This window comes from Carassius auratus, chromosome 12, assembly GCF_003368295.1.
Source record: "Carassius auratus strain Wakin chromosome 12, ASM336829v1, whole genome shotgun sequence".
Taxonomy (NCBI): Eukaryota; Metazoa; Chordata; class Actinopteri; order Cypriniformes; family Cyprinidae; genus Carassius; species Carassius auratus.
In genome coordinates, this window is record NC_039254.1 from 6778903 (window position 1) to 6801004 (window position 22102).

Consider the following 22102-nt stretch of genomic DNA (forward strand, 5'->3'; position numbering starts at 1 on the left):
GCAAAAAAAACCCTTTTTTTTTTTTTTTAAAGAGTAAGTGTTTGCTTTCGGAAGATGTGTATGTGTTTTGTGTAGAGAACAGGAGTGCCCAATCCTGCTCCTGGCGATCCAACTTCCTGAAAGTTCAGCCAACCTAACAACACCTGCCTGTAATTTTCAAATGATCCTGAGGACTTTAATTAGTTGCTTCAGGTGTGTGTGATTAGGGTTGGAACGGAACTTTAAAAGCGGGACAGTCGCTCGTCAGAAGCAGGATTTGGCACCCCAGGTGTTTTGAGAAATGAAGCCGTAGTTTCAAAAACTGTAAGCATTAAAAAAAAAAAAGGACGAAAATGCAAATTACAAACAACAGCACAAATTTAAATAACAAGAAACAATTTAAATAAACAGTGCTTTATTTATTTATTTTCAGGTACAGACTATTTTACCAGTAGCATTCACGTAAGAAATACTACAGAAATGAACCAAACGTAAAAATAAAATAAGACACCGCATAGTCTCCTTTGTATGAACTAAATATGCAATGATTCTTACTAAAGACACTAGTTAATCAGTAAAGAGCAATGAGTGATTTTCTCATTTTCTGCAGTTTGATTATCATGAGCAACACTTGAGCAGCAGGTTTATTAGGCTGAAGCTGCTGTCACTTTAAGACCTAATGCACAGATCAAATATGCCAAATGCTTTGAACAGATGCAACTCATTAAAATGCTGTCAAGGAATAGTACCGTTTTTAACAGCAGGGTATTGCAATGCTTCTCTGGCGTCGGAATATCATATGTATAAATATAGTCATAATAGACTGGATATATTTTTTTTTTAATGTTATCGTTTTTGGTGTAGAACAAAGACATGGTTCTTTAAAAGCTATTTAAAGCGGGTACATTTCATTACTTTAATTAAACATTTACCACAAAAAAAAAAAAAGTAATGGAGTTACGTGAGCATTTGCTATGAAAAAGAAAAAATACTGTGGAAGATTTACAAGTAAACATATGCTCAAACATCCAGTACTCCCTCCTGCTATTACCATGCGCTGTATAAAAAGAACAGTACATCCACTAAACAAGCACTTTAAATAAAACCTTTAATGAGAAGGTTTATCAGCCAACAGTATCAACTCAGTCAAACGCTATCATTTCAGTGGTTAATGGGTCCCAAACCATAAACAGCTCACATTTACAAAATTAAAATGCTGCACAGTTTCTACACTTCATGTTATGAACTGATCATAACCACACATACCAAAAGAAGAAAGAAAAATCAATGGATTGTTGCCGCTCTTAAAGTTACTGAAGAAACTCATTAGACACTCGACAGCACTCTCAAAGGGCCATCAATACTGCATCAGTATAACTACAAGCAAAGTAAGAGAATATACAGATATGTTTCATATATCATTGAAGCTTTCTTCTTTAAAAAACATATCTATTCTAGACTGTATATTATACAGTAATGTTAAATCATATATTTCATCTTATATCAGTGAAATAGAGGTAAATCAAGACAAGAGTTGATCAATCAACAGATTCAGAAATCACAGAGACAAAATAACACTGGTTTAAAATATACATGTGAAAGAGTTTCTAATTGTGTGCAAGTGTACCGAGAGAGAAGAGATGCATGAGGAGACAGACGATTGTAAAGGGGGAGAGGAAGTAAAGAAAAACATGAAAAGAAGTGGGTGAGGGTGAGAGGAAGAGGGGAGGCACAAAGGAGGCTCAGAGGTTGCTGAAGAGCTCGTTTCTTTTGCTCCAGTCCATCTGTGGGGCTTTCTTGTTGGAGCGTTTCTGGTGAGCGCGTTCCTTGGCCTGCTGCAGCGATATGTTCAGAGATAGTGCTGCGTCATCACTCGAGGCCTTCGCTTTTGGTTTCTCCTGCAAACGTTTCATGATTTAAATGAACATTCTACGATCATTTCATATACTCAAGACTGTGCACAGACACAAACCTCTGGTGCTGAGGAGCTGGCCGGAGCTTCAGAAGAGGAGGTGTTGGAGGAGGTGCTGGAGGTCGACAAACTCATAGCTACTTTAGGCTTTTCTTCCTGGGTTGCTTTTCCATTCACCTACAAAAAAAAAGCATTGACATTGATATAAAAACATTAAAGGCCTGAATGCACTGTTAGGATAAAAGCTAAATGCATAAATGTAATGCAATGCATTTCTTTCTTCTGTTGAACACAAAATGATATATTTAGAAGAATTCAAGTGCCCTTTAATTGCAGTACAAAAAACAAACCCCTAGATGGACCTTGAGCCTTCAGTTGACAGTCTGACTGTGGGCCTGTCCCAACAGCCACATCTGAGGTCTTGGCCAAGTGCATGTGACAGGAAGCACACACGCAATACTGTCCCAGGTCTGATAAATACCAAAGCTAAATCCACACTATCTCTAATTGCACTTCAGAGCATTATTTAAGGCTAAGTGTATCCCATTACAGTGAAATCATGAGATCCTGAGGATTACAGCCTGAGCTAAGATACTACATAACATTTTGAAGTAAGATGTTAAGTGTTTATTGGTGTAGAAATGACTGTGCAAAACAATTGGAAGTGCTTTTTTTTTTAAAAGCACCACAATTGTGTTGTCTGTTACACAAGAACTACTGAACACTTGTGACCCTGGGCCACAAAACCAGTCTCAAGTCACTGGGGTATATTTTTTGGCAATAGCCAAAAAAACATTGTATGGGTCAAAATTATCGATTTTTCTTTTATGCCAAAAATCATTAGGATATAAAGATCAAGTTCCAGTGAAGATATTTAGTAAATCTGTTACAGTAAATATATAAAAACTTAATGCATTGCTAAGAATTCATCTGGACAACTTTAAAGGCGATTTTCTCAGTATTTCTATTTTACTTTGCAACCTCAGATTCCAGATTTTCAAATAGTTTGATATTGTCTGTTCCTAATAAACCATACATCAATGGAAAGCTTTTTTTTTTTCAGCTTTTCATATGATTTCATATGAAAAACTGACACTTAAGACTGGTTTAGTGGTCCATGGTCACATTTAGTTTTTTTCATTTAGGTTTGCGAAGTATTGGAAATCGAGATGTGTGACTAAAGTTCTTTAACAACCTCATTTGCATTTTTGCAACACTGTTTGGTGTGTCCCGTCGGGTAATTAAATGTTCTACATCCACATGTGGTTTTCATGTCCACTTGAACACCAGTTAAATACATGAAACATCATGTAAGTAACAGTTATATATAACAGTGATTTCTTTTCTCTCTGTCTGAACAAACTGCAAACTACATTAATTAGTAGGTTGGAAGGCACTAAGAATACTAGATCTTCAATCCAGGTCTCCACACCATGGTTTTTATACCAACACAAACAACTTTGGCCATCAGGCATGGGAAATCTATGATAAGGTGAGATTTTCAGTAAGTATGATTTTTTAATAAGGCTCTCATGCTCACCAAGGCAAAACAGTAATATTGCGAAATGTTATTGCAATTTAAACTTCATTTTTTAAGTTTCATTTCATCCCCTTATGGTTTACGTCTGCAATTTCAGAACAACTGATATAAACCCCATACTTCTCTGAAGTAATGATGGATTTACAGGATTTAAACTCTCTGTGCTGTCTACAAGAGTCAGGAGTCCTTTATCAGAGCCAGTCAAACATCTGAGGATGAAAGAGTATCTGAGAAACCAGGTTTAGAGTTTGATAAAGTCACAGATGTTTGTGTTGTGTGAAGAAGAAGAGCAAAAACTCCCCTGCACACCCTCAAGATGTTTTATTATCTACTAGCAGATCCCCAGACATGCAGAGAGCTTCCATTAAGTTGGCGATTATCTGCACCTGGTTATCATTCTCTCACAGCTAGTCTAATCTAGCAGTGGGAAAACTGACAGAGAAGAGCTGCTGGAGAGGAACCAGGATTTACCTTCGTCCTGATGCTGCCTGTTTAATCCCATCACTGACGCTCAGACACTACTACACTTGATCAGCCTATCAAATGTCATTGTGTAAATTTAGCATGTGCAACTAAACATAGCACATCGCACGCCCACTTTTCAAGACATTTAATGGGTCACCAGAGCTAATCTGGATTAAGTGATCAGATTCCAAAAATTAAGTACTTGTAATTAGATAAAATTACATTTTAAAATATTACTGTTACTTTTTTATGGATAACATAATTTTATGTTATTTCAGGTTTAAGAAGTATTCATCCCTGCATCAACTAATGATGAGCACATACATTTTTAATCTGACTTATCATTCCGTATATATTTCTATGTCTTTGAAGGCTTTTGTCTATCAAACACATTAAAAAGCACAAAATCACAAACGTTTTTGTTTTTTCTGATCTTCTTTCACCTAATGTACTTTAAGTACACCTGAAATTGTACAATAAATATTTTAATATTGGTTATGGTCCCATGACATCCAGGTAAACAAATAAAATGTTCGACTGATTTTAATTTTAATTTGTTTATGATTTCATGTATTATTAGCTTTTCATTAAATCCCCTGCAGTTCCTTCATTTACCCCAGTTGGGGAAACCTTGACATAATATAATGTTTAATTCACTTCATGTTGTTCATAACAAATAATGAAATATATTTTCTTACTATTTGTATTTTTTAATCAGGTCAAAAGTAATCTAAAAGTAGTCTGATTGCATCTAATTAAATATGTAATGTACTGATTTTTACAAACTACAATTTTTGTCATGTAACTTGGAATCAGTACTTATGTACCCCCCTGTTTGTGTCACATGCGTGTTTGCTCAGCACATATGAAGACAAGCGGTCTGAACACATTTAGTCTTCTGAACAATGAGCAACACAGACGTTCCTCACCTGATCTTCTGCATCACGGCTGGAAACAGGCTCTGGGAGAGGACCTGAGGACACAGTGACAGACAAAGATCAATTCATTCCATTTTTATGATCAGATATATAATTCAAATACAATGATTTTTTTTTTTTTATAACATTCATGATTACAGTCCATCACTATTATTAACCAAAATGCCATTGCCAAAGGGTTTTGAGTCACAGTACAATGGCTAAACATTGAGTTCCTTCCAAGAAAAAAACAGGAAACAGACAAAAAGCCTTTATAGAATTGAATGTGAATTGGGAAACATGGCTGTTGTGGTTGAAATGATGAATAAGAGATGTGTGTGGCTGCAGCTGTCAACATCTATTCAGTGAGAAATGGAAAAAGTCCGATCATGTAGTGTTGTCAATCGGTTTCTCAGAAATCAACGTTTTTTATTTTTACTTTTTACTATTTCACTTGTTGCTTTATTACCTTGAAAAAGCCTCCAGTGAAGTAACACATATAATATGTTGTGCTTCTTTGTGTCATAGTGGGGTGGCTGGGCCGCCGACATGAGTCTTTTGCCTGTCTGGCACATTAAGTGTGTATTTCTCAAACTGTTTCCATGGTCCTGATCACCAAGACAACATGCTGCCAGTGCGCTGTTGACTTTGGCTGATTCTCTCATGTACAGACAGTGCCATCACAGGCCTCGAGTTGATGTTTAACCGGCAGTCTGTAACTATGTCAAAGTGTGTGTGTAACATGGTGTGAAATGTTTGACAAAGTGAACAAAGTTGTTCTTGATCAGCAAAACCACACTTATGGTCAAGGGTGAGATGAACAGAAACCCACTTTGCACATAAAAAAACACGCTATAGCTTGGTTCATTTGTTACGCTTGTACCTGTGAGATGTTTCTCAGTCGGAAGGACACCACAGCTACTGAAGAAAGCGTCTGTCTCAGGATCCACCACCAGCATTCTGGTCTCATCTCCTCCTGCCTTGATGGCCGCCACCACCTCTGAATGATGCATTGTGTGCACAGGAACGCCATTCACCTGCCGAAACGACAGACGTGAATTCAGACATTTGGACTTAAATTGTGATAAGGAAGAGTTATGGAAATGCTGAAGGTTTTCATTCATTCTGATATATCTGGATATTTAAATGAACAATAGTTTCTCTGGATCATTCAAAGCATGTGGCTGCAGTGGTCAGCATTTCTTAGTCAATTTAATTCATTGCTTTACGGTACTTTAATTTCAATGCAATTTAATTTAATTGTAAAAACACAATTATATTAAAATCTAAGTTACAAATTAAAAATACAAAAAAAATTATATCTTTTTTTTTATTATTTGTTGATTAGTAATTACTTTTTTACTAAATTTAATTTATTCCTCTAAGGTAACTTCATTTTAATGTACCATAATTTAAATATAATTCATTGTAAATGCTAAAATATTATTAGATAATTTAAAATTAAATGACAACAAATTGAACAAAGGGGAATAACATAAAATAATTAATTAGTATTTTTTAATTCTTAATTTGTATTTTATTTATTGTTTTAAAATAATATAATTTCAGTGTAACATCATTATAATTGTACTTAAATGTAATATAATTTAAATGTATGAATATATAAATTAATTACATTTAAACACAATTTTAAATGAAACCATAAACTACATTTAAAAACTAAAAACTCTAATTTAACTCGTAGTTATTACTTTTTTTTTTTACTATTACTTTTTAGTCTCTTTACTTCATTATTACTAAATTGGTATATTCACACAAATGCAGTGAAACTATATTTTAGCAATATGTAGTATAACATAATATTTATCATCAAGCAAAGCAGATCTCCTTTCTCTTCTCTTCTATTCATTTGAAGTACTTATGGGTCAACAGAAAGTCTAATCCCACGACCATGACTTCTCTGGTTCACAGAGAGGAGGCACCTGGGAAAAAACTGAGGTTCTGTTGGTCTGTCCCATAATGCCAGAGGCTAAGGAATCTGCGTGGGAGATTCAGGGCAGGAGTGGGCTCTTAGGAATGCAGATCCCACTCTCCCGTTCTGCAGGCAATTAAAACACAGCGGACAAACAACAGCCCCCTTATGTGTCCTTTAAACAGCCCTATTAGACACACACACACAACAAGAGGCCATGCTCACAGAACAGGGAAGCAAAAAGCAGAATTCATCAGAGCGAGTGTGAACCACACTTGTGTTTGTGAACAGGCACAGCATGTTCAGGTAAAGCCACGTGACTCCACATGATGCCTGACATTTAAATGTCTCAGCACTCTGGAATCTGAGATGGAACGCGGGAAATGGGAGTGAAACTAAGAACGGGGATCCTGAGTGTGTGAAAACACTCAGAGCTTTGGAGAACGGCGGCTGAATGAAGTCAGTGTTCAAAGAAAAGGGTTCGGTGGCATTCGGAGACGAGGCTTTAAAATAAAACATGTTCGTAGTCAGGCCGAAGAGGACCAGATTTGTGCTCAGGGTTCACAACTGTGTCAACCAGTCACAAAACCAGTGAAACATGATTACTTCAAATGTGTGAATGAAATTTAAAACTGTGAAAAACACATGATCACAGATTGAGTTACAAGTCAGCCAAAAACACTTAACCATTACCCTCAGAACATTTACATACTAAAGTCAAGGACACACACTGAAAATCTTCTTCATATCCAAGAGTGATTCCCCTGAAGTCACTCCCAAAATTACGATGACTGACATAATAACACTTGACTGGAAAACAGTGACGCATCTCAGATTGGCTTTTAATGACATCATTGGTATCTGTTCTGTACACAACACACTGTTGCCATTAGCTGAAGCCTTCAGGAAGGAATTCAGTTAAAGAACACACTTCACTCTTGTAAATAACCAAACTGTGAACAGATTAGGATTGAACACAAAGAGAAATGGGTCTTTTATTTATATTTATTTGTCTAACCTCACTTTCTTCATTTCACTGACCTCCTTAACATCAGGTATTTACATGCGTTTAGACAATGCTGAATAAATATATATTTGTTTGTATATAGAAAGAACACAAACGGGGCTTTCTTTGAACCGTTTTAAGACCTCCATCATATAGCTGTGGTAAGTGGATTAAGCCTGGCCTTATATCAGTGGTTTGATAAAGATATGTGACTCTGAGCTCTCCTCAGGCGTTCAGTAATCCCAGCACTCCCGGAGAGACAGTAATTACACCAGCCACTCCTTTACTGATAGATAATAATGAGATTAACGCTCTGGAAACACTGTCCAAAACGCTCAGGCATTTACAGTTAACGCTCTGTTTAAGTATAACATGCGCAAAATAACACTCTGGCTCTAAAATTTAGTCATAAACAGTCTATGGTTAGGCTAATGAAATACATTATAAGGTGGGAGAATTTCAAATGAGATTATCACTAAGTGTTTTTTAATTAATGATGCCAATGGCAATATCTAGAAAGAAGGATGGCCGCTGGCTGATATAGCGTCACTATATACATAATACAATGTATAATACCCCAATACATAATAATAGAATTACAGAAACTGTACACAACATTTCAGAAATTAATCAAATAAATATGCTACACAGTATTATCTCGCATCTCCAAGAGGAAACGGAGCTGCTCATGTGTAAGCAAACAGATAGCCTATTGCGGACCCGCCTATACTAACACGCTCTTTAAATAACAAAGAAAAGACATTGCGCCAGACTTTAGACCAAGTTTGAGTTGGTCTATGGCGCAGTCTATTTTTAGCTCCTTAAAATAGCATTGCACCAGCAATGCGCCTGAACACACCTCTTTTTTAGACCAGCACGCCCACGGGTGCACAAATGGGCGCAAATGCATTTGCTAATTAAAGGACGTGTTGCTGGACGGTAAAATGCGGATGGCGCCGGACTGAAACTAGCAAACACACTTGCGCTGCACTTTGCGTCGCATTGGGCCGGTTGTATGACAGGGCCTGTCTTATGCTCAACAGTGATGCATTTATTTGATCAAAAATTCTGTTAATGAACAGTAGTAATATTGTAAAATGTTCTGAGTAAATAAAGGCCGGTCTTAAGTAAAGGCGGGGGGAAAATTTGTGCAGCCAAGCCAGATAACAAACTTACACGCACAGTGCCGGAGCATTTCTCGTTCTCGAGTCAAGAACCGGTTGCATCATTTTTCGGATCACCAGAACACTGAACCGAGAACCGTTTCTGTCGGACGCGTCTGATTCGGGAACAGCTGATGATACTGCGCATGCGTGATTCAGCGTGAAGCCGACTGACACAGAGCATGTCTGAACCGAACTGATTCTTTTGGTGATTGATTCTGAACTGATTCTGTGCTAATGTTATGATCTCGGTCCACTGGAACGCTATCGCTTTTAATTTAAAACAGGTTATTTAAAACAATTACTTATCAAACAGATGGAATTAGAAATAAAGGCCTGCCTCTAATAAAAGCCTGCTTCAAATAAAAGCCTGTTAACTTCTACATTTCAGATAAATAAAGGCCCTGGCTTTTATTTGCGGAATTACGGTATTTAACTTTTGATCTATTAAATGCATTTGTACTGAATACAATTATTAATTCCTTTCAAATAAAAATCTAACAGACTTTTTAGGAGAGACCTTGTGTTATAGGTTTAGGCACTATCTGAACACAAAAGTTTATTACCATACATTCCAGAAGTACACAGTTGTTAAAATTACTGATTAAATATGGTGTATTATACCTCCACTATTTTATCTTGTGGCCGAAGTCCAGATTTCTCTGCAGGGGAGTCCTCATCCACCGCCCTGATGTACTGGCCAGGTTTTGTCTTCTCTGTGTGCAGGTTAAAGCCATATCCTGTGGCACCCTTCTTCATGTGACAGAGACGTGGACGCAGCTCGTTCTTTGATTCCTAAGAGATAATAAACAAGGAAGGAAATTACGAAATTACGACAGTTCATACACTGATATATCCAAAACAGACAAAGCAGAATGTATAATTGAGAACATTTCAAGATATCAAATACGTATACATTTTTTGTCAGTCATAATAAGATACATATCTTTCAAATGTAAACTAAAGCTAAGAAGTTTGTACAAAGCAACAATCCTAATCCCCTTCACCGCTAGGACATTTTCAAAAAAAAAAACTGTGCATGAGACATATTATAATGTACAAAAGAAAGAACTTCTAAAAAGCAAAGCCAACCACCCCAATCGATAAACCATATCTGAACAAGTCACCTGCTTCCTGAAACCTTCCACAATAATCTGAACAACACTTTCTAAACAAAACCACAGAAATGTACAAAATCTACAAAGCAATCGATTAGAAGTTAGAAATAAACTTTATACCATTTCAAAGAGGATTCAGTACATCAACATCCCGAGATGAAGCACTGAAAAGTAGAAGTAATGAAACTGACCTGTCATCTGTGTACTTCCCTCTTTAGCAAACCAGCCTATAATATATGGCTGAAATTATACAAACAGATAAGAAATCAAACATATACCTGCTGTGCTCACGGACATATTGATCTATGGATAAAAAACATACATGAGCTGGCAAAGTATGAAAACAAATAGAGAAAGACGTTTGTTCACGTTTATTATAAAATTATATTAAAATAATATAGTTTTAGTGTTGTTTACAGTCTTCTAACATAGTTATAGGCCAATGTTTTGGCTTTTTTTTCCAAATTAAATTTTTTCCATTCAATTGTTTTCTGTATTCTGTTTTTATTTTTTGTAGTCTCTGTTTTAATGGTTATATTAAATTGTAAAAAGCATTTCTACTTAATTGAAATCATGAAACGTATACAATTCAACAGCATTTTTAATAGTTTAATAATTTTTTTTTAAGGCCCTCAGAAATACATGCATATATATATATATATATATATATATATATATATATATATATATATATATATATATGGACTATTTTTATATTATATATTAATGTGTTCATGTAGGCTACTCATATATTGAGGTGGCAGAGGCTGAAATAACTGCTTCATTATTTGTGTAATAAATGAAACCACATGTCTGCACCATTTATTCATACAGAGTCAAGCAGAACATGCAGGATTTCTATTTAAATTGTTTATGTTTTTTGTGTCCTAATATTCAGAGAAACTAGTCCATATTGCATTTTGGTTTAAGTCTACTGTCTTACTTTTGATTTTTTCATCCAAAATTTGGCAAATCCGTGACATTCCAAGTAAAGTAAATTCCATTTTTATGACCAAATTCTGTGATTCCTTCCACGATTTCCATATCGCATTCCCACATCACCATCAATAACCCTCAAGTAACAACATCAATAATAATATATACTACACTGTATATATATATAATACTGAAACAATTTATGAGATGAATCATGATTTGTTATTTTAATCTTTAAATTAACCTATTTTATATTATAAGTGCCTTGATCAATGAAACACAGTACAGACCAACTGCAAAACAATTCACCACACAGGTAAAGTGTGTCAAAAGGTGCTCATTATAGTCCAACACTGGCAATACCAAGACAGCAGTACAAAGCTGCAGTGTCCAGGCTGCATACAGTTCTTCCCGGGAGGCCTGCTCTTCTGGGAAACCGGATACTAGTGCGGAGTGAAGGGGTTAGGACTAGGGTCACTGAATGTGCTTGACACGATTAACAATACCAGCTCTTCAGAAATCACTAGCTGAGGGCTAACCACAGGTCACAGATACAGCTGACAAGGGAAAAGATATCCTCATTGCTGTCCCCCAAAGAAAACCTGCCTGACTGTAGCCACTAAAGAAAGGAAGAACTCTTCTAACAGGTGACTATGCACAGGCAAGACCTATCTGAGCTCTGATTAGCATAGGCTTAGCCAGCAGAGGCCATATGTTACGCTAAGAGTTTAATCCCTCCTGCTGAACACAAGGCTGCAACTGAAGAGATCTGTTCGGGGATAGTTTGTGGACGGTGTGTGGCAAAATGGTTAAAGTAAGGCCTGGTAATCAGAGCCATGAGCTATTACCAGTTGTGGCCTTGATCAAAGCTTAACCCCAGACTGCCCCGGAGAGAGTGTCCCTGTAATAAGTGTACTTTAAGTCACTTTGGATAAAAATGTCCGCTTAAAGACTCACTGCTCAATATAGAGAAGAATGGTATCTGAATGTACAAATATGAATGGAAGAAGGCCATGTGACAGAAAAGATACTGTATGGATTTTCCTCTTTAAGTCAGGATTATTTTTATATTTTAAGTATTTAAACAATAGAAACAAACAATGTACATAATAATCAAAAACCTTTATTCATAGTTCATAGTTTTATTCATTAAATTATAAAAATCTAAAAATAGCAAAATAGATGATTCTGTTTATCTGTGATGCATATATGAGTCTGACTGTTCAGACAAACCAGATTTGTGAAAATATATATTTTTTTCAAAAATACAGACACACTATTATTTGAACTGATGAAGACTGCTTGTGGTTGAAACGTTGCAGTTCATTAATTTAGAAAAAAAAAAAGAAATGTCTACAGAAATGTCTTTCTTTTCAATGTCCTTCACAACAATTTGAAGTATTTTCTAGCTTAACTGTGCTGGATGGGTTAGCAAACAAGTTCTTGACTTTAAATACTGACCAAACTGGCAAGAGACTAACATCAGGTCTTATTTCACCCAGCAAAACTGTAAGTTTCCTGCCAAAGTGTTGTATCCACATCTGACTTTGTTTGACGGAAGGTTCACAATGTCCTGAGAGGACTGGACATACAGTCAGGAATATTATACAATGTTATCCGCTCTCTAGGTGGGTCTTTCATAAAACACGTGTGACAGTCACAATGTTTTTAAATGCCTCTGATACTATGCACACAATTAGACACCGAAGATCACTCAGCATGTACTAAATGATACACCCCTGCTGTGATAAGATACAAAGCTGCCTGATAAAGCCATAGACTGTTATCACTGTATTGGTTCTTCTAGTTTCTTCATTACCAATTACATGTAACCTCTGCTAACTCTTCCGCCCAAGGACGCCCTTCTCGTAAGCAAATTTGGGTTGGAAAGTATGAACTAAGCAGATTAGATGATATAGTATGATATGGAAATCATGCTGCATTTCCACCCAATGAAAAGCAAAAGCAAAAGAATGCAGCGGATGAGGAGAGCTGATGTCTCTGGCATATCAGTGTTTGGCCGTGTCGGGTTGAGAGTAAAGGGAGAATTGTGGGAGTGTGGGAAAGGGCTTGGGTGTGGACGGCTATCTCCGAGAAGGGTTTGGCAGGGCCCCACACATTCACAATGCAAAGATGAAATCATCCGCTTTGATAAGATTCCTGGAACACTGCACTGGGATTTTATGAAAGAAATCTTATCAAAAAGAGAAGGACACACAAATGAGAGATGCATATGATCTAAGACATATTGAGGTGAATGTCACAAACTCTGTCGAGAACCAGTCTGGGTCATTTTTCATCCCAAAATCCCAAGAAAAGTAAAAAGAAATTATATTTGCATAAGGAACGAAGCCTGTTTTCAGAATTACAAATTCTTTGGTATTGTGACATATTTTTTATATTGTGACAATAATAATTCTCTTTATGCAATTTGAAAAATATTCTCAAAACTTGAGAAAAACTAAAAAACTCATTGTAATACTTGCTGTCCTACCTTATACTGATGAAAAAAGAAAGAAAAAAAAAAAACATTGTCACAGTGCATTGCTCTTAATCTGCCTTCATTTGCAAACTAATTTTTAAAGGTGTCATTGGTAAATAGCTTGTTAATCATGTTCTTATTTGGTAAAGTTTAGATTAGGAAACAAAAGAAAAAATAGGCATTTGGCAAGAGATGTGGCAAGATATACATGTGTCTGATTACTCATAAGAGCAGGGTTTTAATTCGAGAGGATCTGCTTTGTAAACAGTTTTACCAAACTGAAATGAGAAATGAGGAAATAAGCCTATCATTTATATGTCATGAAAGCATTCAAGCGCACAACGGAACTAGTTTCTAACAATAAACTAGCATTAAACTACGGCATGCTATAATACAGTACATGATGAAAGCCTGTGATCTCTTGTCGTTATGCATGAAACTCACAGAGTTCCTTTACGGAAGTGTAGAGTTCCTTTATGGAATTTACTCTTCACTAAACATTCTCCCTCTGGGCCTCCTTTTACCTTTGGGTTATTCAATATAGGAAGCTGAAGTCAGCAGAGGGAATAATTTTCTCTTGTCCACAGCTGAAGTAGGGTAGAGTCCTTTTAAACTACAGTATCTGACAAAGACCTTCATTCACTATCAATCCTCCTGAGAGTCTGCGTGACATATCATGAACCCGTGGCACCTGTGGCCTTCAGAGTATTGGCAAAGAGTTCAATCAATGATTACAGAGAAAAATGAAAATGTAGCAGTAACTTTTAGACTTATCTCTCCTTGACTTCCCACATAGTGTGTTCTTGTTCTTCTTCACAAAAGGAGACATTTTGAAATATCGCACTGCTTCATCTTTTTCAGCCATTTACAAACGTGAACTGAAGTGTCCAACTACAAAAAGAGTGCAACGTTGCATAAAAGTACCATCCGCTTACAACAGTACAAGGTCAGCTAGGTTCAAAATAGACTAGACTTCATCTGACTATTAAAAAATAAACATTGAGACAGTTTTCTTTTGTGTTCCACTGAAGAAAGTAAGTCATACAGGTTTGGAACGACTTAAGGGTGAGTAAAAGGAATGATGGAATTTTTATTTTTGGGAACTGTCGCATACCATTATGTAAACCTGTTTTTCATGAGCCCAGAGTGGAAAGGCCCGAACCTAGCCCACTTCCAGCTCACGGCAGGCCTCAATGAATCCTCCAGCAGCCCTATAAAGATACTACAGATCGATGATACAAAGGTTAATGACTTTATAGCTCACTTTAGTAACTCATAATCTTGTCCTTGGTTTGCTCAACTCTTAAAGGACTGGGGTAGGGTTGGTCAAACATGAACTGATGATTGAAAACAAGAATTATCCTTAAACATAACCTGGGCTGTCCAAGTAAACAAACTTTATTTAAAACCTACATCATGTGATATACTGGCATATTGGTTCAGGCAAACGCAATAAAGGAGCATTTTCTAATAGTATGATGCAACATTGATTGCATGAATGTGAAGATGAGAAGAGCTGGCAAAGAAACCATAAATATATTTATAGGCCTGAGGCTTTGGATCCAAGATGTGCGCTTGCAAAACTCAACAGCCAATAATTAACCTGTAGAGATTTGAAAACTGCCAACCAACAGCAAAATACACAGCCATGTAGCAAGAGCAGTGAGGTGAGGACTGATATGACTGGTATAACTGCTCGTTGTCATTTCAAAATGCAACAGACCACAGCCGGAAAAAAGGCGATCTTGTTACCAAGGAAGTGGTTAATTCAAATGTGCGAACATCCCTCCCTCTCTCAGGGTTAGACATTCAGCTTGAGAGACTACTTTTGAAATTCTTAGTGGTGAACATCTAGAGAACGTGTGGCTGCCAAACACACCCTAAGATGTTGTATTGTTTCTGCTCAAATGTATTGTTGTCCAAGATTAAATATATATATTTTTTTACAGAATAAAATGTAAACTTGTGCTTTGCCCATAAAAAGTCTCTTTCAATGATACTAGAGTGTTAGAAGTGGTTTCCAAGGTAATTCTAAGAGGTTGCTAGGGTATTCAGTAGTAGTTTGGGGTGTTGCTATGCCACTGCTAGGGTGTTGTGATGCTAATTGTGAAGTAAAAAAAAAAAACAATCCCATGATATTCAGGCATATGGTCCCTCAGTGATTTAAGTTTATGGTAAAAGTATATTTGTGGGATTCTCTGTCTATCTCATCACCTAGCAGTCAAAAATTCCACGTGATTACTTAGAAAATGATCAAGAAAGCACTGCTCAATAAGCTGTACGATTTGAGAAACATTCATATCCATAGCACAATAGAAATCTACACATTTAGAATTACAATTTTCAATAATAATCTTCAAAAATAGACACAAAAAAGTGAGGAAATTAGCTGGGAGTATATCAAGGTTAAAATACATGTGATATATCAAAGGCCTCGAAAATGATTAAGACCGCTTTCACCAGTCTATAACTGTAGCGGTATTATAAAACAATGGCATTTTTAACATCGGTGAAGTCTGATAGTAGGCCACTTCAATCTTTTCATCATCCACTTAAAATGAGGCTAATCTAAATAATAAATAAACCACTGAATGGACAGCAGTGAATTGATATATCATCACATGCTGCTTATTATAAATAGAATTAAAGCAAACTATTGAGGACTGTCCCAAAGAAACACCCCCTTTCTTTCCTCCCAACACACCTGCAGTTATGAAGGAACCACTATCCGAATATAATTCAGATGTTTGCAATGTCAAGAAATATTCCAGACTTTTTAGAAATCATCTGCTCTGCCTCTTTTCCATCATTTATTGTCAAACACAATGCGAGCAAGCTGGTCTGAGTGTAATCCTCTCTGAAAACTCATCTCAGTAAGTAAACAGCATCCCGCAGGGCACTGCCATCAACTACAAAGCTTAGTCTGGGTTTAACTGACAGCCGATCCAAGGATGTTCCCTCCAGCGGCTTTCATTCTGAATGATCACAGAGAGGAAGGATGGGACGCAGGAGGGTGAGAGGAAAACGACACAACAGAGGGACCATTCATGGTTGACTGAGGGCTTCAAAAACACTTCGATAATTGCTGGAAAGAAATGTGATTACAATCCATATTGTTCCAGGGACTCTAAATAACTGTTATTGAGCAGAGGCCTTCTCTGGTCCGCCAAGGTTATGACGATTGAAGTTATTTCTAGCTCATGCTACATAATCAGAAAAGGGACTGATAAAAACGGGCCTGTATGCCATTATGTAAAAGAATAACTAGCATCTAAATTGCACACTGGATATTTGCTTTTGCTGTGATGGCACTTTCAGAAACTGCTTGCCTTCTATAGTAACTTATAACTCGATTTGTGTCTGTGTCAGTACCAAATGTCTCTGAATAATCCATATTATTTGATCAACCGTTCATGTAATAGAGTTGTTTGCTTTATTAGGTTTGGTCTTCTGTACACATCAGAATCTTTTACATAGGATAAAAGATCTCAATTCTACTCTGTGGCCTTCTTTCTATCTAATCAGGCTTCTGCACCCAAACAAAGAGTAACTTTCCACAATAAACCCCCTTCAGTGCTCAAGGATCTCCAAGGCAAGGGATTGAAACTTTATTGGGGTCAGCTTAGTCTGCTGGCTTTTGTCCTCAACTCGAATAATTACAACTCAAGAAATGTGTGTGTGTGTGCTCATATGGTACGGAATATATATATATATATATATATATATATATATATATATATATATATATATATATATATATATATATATATTCCGCAGAAGAAAGTCATATTTAGTTTAGAATGACATGAGGGTGAGTAAATGGTGCTCACTGAAAGGCCTTCATATTAACATCACAGGATTAAAGACAGCTTTTTAGATTCTTATTACACAATTGGTGCAAATCACTTTCAGACCTTGTACTGTGTTACATAAAAATGTTGTATCACATGAAAGCCATGCAAATGACCTATACACCCTATGTGGTTATGTAATCTTAAAACTTCAACAGTGGCAAATGATCAAAGAGCCCAGTTATGACAATCAATATGATGTGTAACTGATCTATGAGGAGAATTTGTCCACTTCTTCCTTATAGACAAAGCTTTTCTCAGAAACCTATTATCAGTTATCATTTACTGCCAATTAACAATAACGTCTAATAAGTAAAAATGGATTGGTCATTTACTATGAATAGTATAGTTTTATTTATTAAGTGATCAGGCCTGGAATTTGGTTAATGCATCTGATGAAAGGCATCGTCCCCAAAAAAGCGGAAAATATGACTGTCCTCATGTCTGACAGGTCAGACTGGAAGCAATGTAAAACCAGTGATACCTGTGACGTAACACAAAGATTATCTGATTTGAAACATGTAAATGTCCTCAAACATTTCAGAAGGGCCGCACCTGTTCATTTCCCCACAAAACACTGTGTTGTTAGGAGCACATATCCACAACAAGTGGCCTGGTCATTAAACAATGTGCAAATGAAACATAGGGAAATGTACAAATGGGATTTTCTGTGGACAGCATGTACGCTCTGCTGGGTAATATAATATTGGTAGGCTATAATGTTAGTATAATAGTATATTATTTTTTTTCAATTAAGGTATTCAAAATGTGCACTAGAAGATGGAATTGATACAAAAAAAATACTTGAATACACCTTTTCCATAGAAAGAAATAGAATAGAAAGAAACTCCAGAAAATGATTAATTTATGTGAACCCAAGTGTATTTAAAGGCCAATTAAAGTATTTTAGTTTAATGGTTTCACCGCTTGGTATTTTGAGTGACTGAATCGTAATATATGTGGTGGAAAAGATGTAGGCCTACAAACAGTTTTGTTTAAAAAAACGTATGAAACATACATGAATGCATATATAGATAATTGATAAAACATATATTTTAAACTAGGTTTTTAAAAGAAGTATCTAGTTTAATCTCGAACATCTTTGTTTGACATTAACCTATTTAGCCCTACACATTTACTATTAATATTATGAAGTATATTGTATGACGACATCTGTCAAACTTGACGCACGTGGAGAAGACTCAACTTGTTCGCAGCTTAAAATCCAAAATAAGTTTTTAAGTGATGGAAATTTGCTCATGAAAGCTGTTGAACTCACCTTGGAGCTCACGCTCAGTCTATCCATGCGTATGTCCCCATTTGTCTCCGGGACGGGGGTGGACTCCCTTGGTGTCCCGTTCTTCATCTCCTCTTCATGGTCCGATTCAGCACTGCTCGGTATCGGTATCCCATCAGTCACATACTCTTTCTGGCACTTCAAGTTGTGTTTCTGCAGCAGGTTTGCGGTCTCTGCGTCCATCACGATGAGCTCTAGTTTGCCCGTGATGTCTCTTATGCGGGACACCACCTGTTGATGCTTAGCGTTCTCCACATTCTCCCCGTTTACGAACACCAGCTTGTCTCCGGCCAGCAGACCCGCCACGGCGGCAGGAGAGTCGGCTTCCACATGCCGGATGAACTGACCTGGCTTGTTCTTTTCACCGTGGAGATGGAAACCGTAGCCGTTGTCCCCTTTTTCTAAGACGCACAGCTTTGGCCTGAGGTCGCTGGACATTTTGAAACTTTAAGACTTACACAAAAGCAGCAGTCCGGTTGAACTGAAAGTTGGAGGCAACAACAAAAAGTAGTTTATGTGAAGAGAAAAGTCCGCGCCGCCCACTCAGCGTCTTCCCCGTGTTGCAACACTGTAAGTCAAATCGCAATTTTCTTTGAAGAGTAGACAGTCAGCGCTTCACGGACCCGCCTCCTTCTGTTCCTCTCACTGATTGGAACTTTCACTTGTCAATCAAAAGGACGTCATGCGAGTTCTCTGGCACAGTTTCGTAGGGGCTATGGGTTGTAGGGATGGGCGATACCACATATTTTGTTTCGATACTTTTAATGGCCAGTATCGTCGATATCAATACCGATAGGATACTTCTAAACTGAACTTTTAGATTTAATTATTATGAGTAAAATGGGTGATAATACATACTTAACTTTATATTTGAAATTCATTTCAACATTAAATATCCCTTAATTGCAACTTATTATGATATATTTTTTATATGCACATGGTTAAAATATGTTTACTGTAGTGGTAACCAAGGAAATCTACAAATACTATAGTTAAACTATCTTCACTTTACCATGGTTCATTGTCATAAGGGACTGCCAGTAATAGACTGTTGCATGCATAAAATGCAACCTTATTATTCAGGGATTTATATTAACAATACAGAATAGAACATGAGCAATATGAACTTTTAACATTCAAACTAATTTAAATAAATGTACTGTACAACCTAGGGTACAATTTCAACAAGTTTATTGTGAACATTTAATTGCAATTTTGTATCTTTCTTGTCTTGTCTTCACCTCTTTGTCTAATGTAATGTTGATTGTGAATGATTCGATTCAAAGGGGTCTTGTAATACATTTTTAATTTCTTTTTTATTTAATGTAGACATTTTTAATTATTTTTTTCCCATATAATATAAAAAGGTTAGTGCAAGTACTTTTTAATTTTTATATTTGTAATTTAGTTTTATCTTAACATTTTTTTATGCTAGGCCTGTTTATTAAGCCTGAATTTTACACTGTTTACATTAAATAGGGAGACATTATTATAAATAAAATAATATTTTGTTCTAGATGTCTTAAACTGTTTATCTATAACATCCATAATAGTTCTGTGATCAGTTCAGGATTGGATCAGGATGTGGTTGCAATTCCATGGCATGCTTCTGCATTCCAAGGATTAATAAAATGGTAAATTTTGCCATATCATTTCCTAATACATCTCTTTTATGTGTAGACTTACTGTCATTCATATCTTTAAGCAACATCATTATAAACTCATTTTTGAATTAATGAGAAATATCTATACCAACTCTAAAATCTTTACCTTAAAGTAATTTCTCCTCACACTATAATCAAATCTGATTACTGTGGCAGCCTTTTGCTTTCATCCATTCAATAAAAAGATAAAGATTTGCTGATTCACTTGCAGATTATCTGCCTGTCAACATACCTGAGCAGATTTATGAGAATCACACCCTAAATATTGTTACTGTTTAATCCCAAAAGGGATTCACTTTTGCAAGTGTCTCAAATACACTAAATGCTCAAAGAACATCTCTGTGGCACTGTGTGGTCATTTGCTTTTTAAATTTTTATGTGAAGATTAAGAGACTAAAATCAAACCTCCTAATGGCTTCTCATGTGTCTGAATTCACTACACTGGTTAATGGCTCAAAATTGGAAGGACACACGTTTGTGCAATAAGGCAAGATTGCTTCATTGAGAATTAGATTTACCCTGATGTTACAAGTTCTTCTACTTATTTCAATTTTTGTTACTCTTAATGGTTTCAGGTTCTATCCTTTTTTTTTTACATCTCTTGTTGCTTCTCTTCTAATTGTTTATTACGCTGGGATACTATATTTTTGTTCTTTCATCAAAAAAAGTTTATCAAACAAAAAATCTATATTTAGCACCAAACTAGTAATATAAATATATCAAGAAGAAAATCAGCTTACCACTCAGACCGCATCTTTTATCGCAATTAAGGGTGGTGCTGCAGCACATAAGGTGACAAGTGTGATTCATTTTATGACACAGAAATATGTTGTGACAGAGCAGCCAGTTGCAACACAAGCTCACACAGTTGGAACCGCTCACAAACAGGTTACTTATTGCAGCAAATGATACATACTGGGCAGTGGGCACACTGAGGGATTTGAGGCCCCAACTGCTGGCCATCAATAAATCCATATACAGTGGTGCATTCTGCCATCTAGTGTCTCATTAGAAAAGTCCAACAAAAAGCAAACCAATAATCTGACCACTCAATACAGAAAAATTGGTGTTCATGTGAATAGAAGACATTTACAAACACACAATTGGCTCTAAACAGGCCCAGATGGAAGCTATGGAAACATCTAATGTATTTTCTGTGCTGTAATACTATGTTTTTGGTGGGTAAAATCATAATTAAATTAGTCAAATTATATTTAATTAAATAAGTGAGATTCACAGGGTATGTACAGACACACTAGAATATAGGAGAGTTTGTAAGTGCATGGTCCTAACAACTAATTTCTTAATGCATCGGAGCAAGATGACAACCACTGGCAGGTTTGTTAAAATTACTGGACTTAAAAAAAAAAGAACAAAAAAAAGAGGAAGCTTTAATTGATGGTTGTGGTATTCTTTAAGGAAGTGCAAATAGTGATGGATGCTATTTACACTGTGTGTGAAAACAGCAGCCTTTTTAGTGCTATGATTTTACACTAAGTGCAGATAGCTATAAATTTATTAACTGTTAAAACAGCAGGATTTTCTGCTATTTATACTACTTATTGCAAATAGTGCCAATTATCTGCACCTCAGTATTATAGTACATCGTAAAACCGTATGCAATAATAACGCAGCTGAGTGTAAATTATAATTTGTATTATAATTATTAAATGGATGGCACCTTAGTGGGACAATAAAGGAACTACTTATTGGGACTACACCTACCCTAACCCTACCCGATACTTTATCTTCAACTTATTTTTTTTTTCCTTAATTGTTAATGAAAATAAATGCCTTTCTGGTGTGATATGAGATTTGAAAAATGGAGATTTTTTTTTT

The 22102-nt window shown here is 36.2% G+C and overlaps 1 protein-coding gene across 1 annotated transcript; it reads right to left on the reverse strand.

Moving 5' to 3' along the window:
* Positions 1-811: 811 nt before the first annotated feature.
* LOC113111642 (Na(+)/H(+) exchange regulatory cofactor NHE-RF1-like) lies at positions 812-19399 on the reverse strand. The gene is made up of 6 exons (XM_026276598.1): positions 18582-19399; positions 9540-9710; positions 5697-5850; positions 4826-4869; positions 1952-2068; positions 812-1877 (listed from the first exon to the last, which is right to left on the reverse strand). The coding sequence occupies exons 1-6, from the start codon at positions 19035-19037 to the stop codon at positions 1722-1724; spliced, it is 1098 nt and encodes a 365-aa protein (XP_026132383.1). The 5' UTR covers positions 19038-19399; the 3' UTR covers positions 812-1721.
* Positions 19400-22102: the final 2703 nt, after the last annotated feature.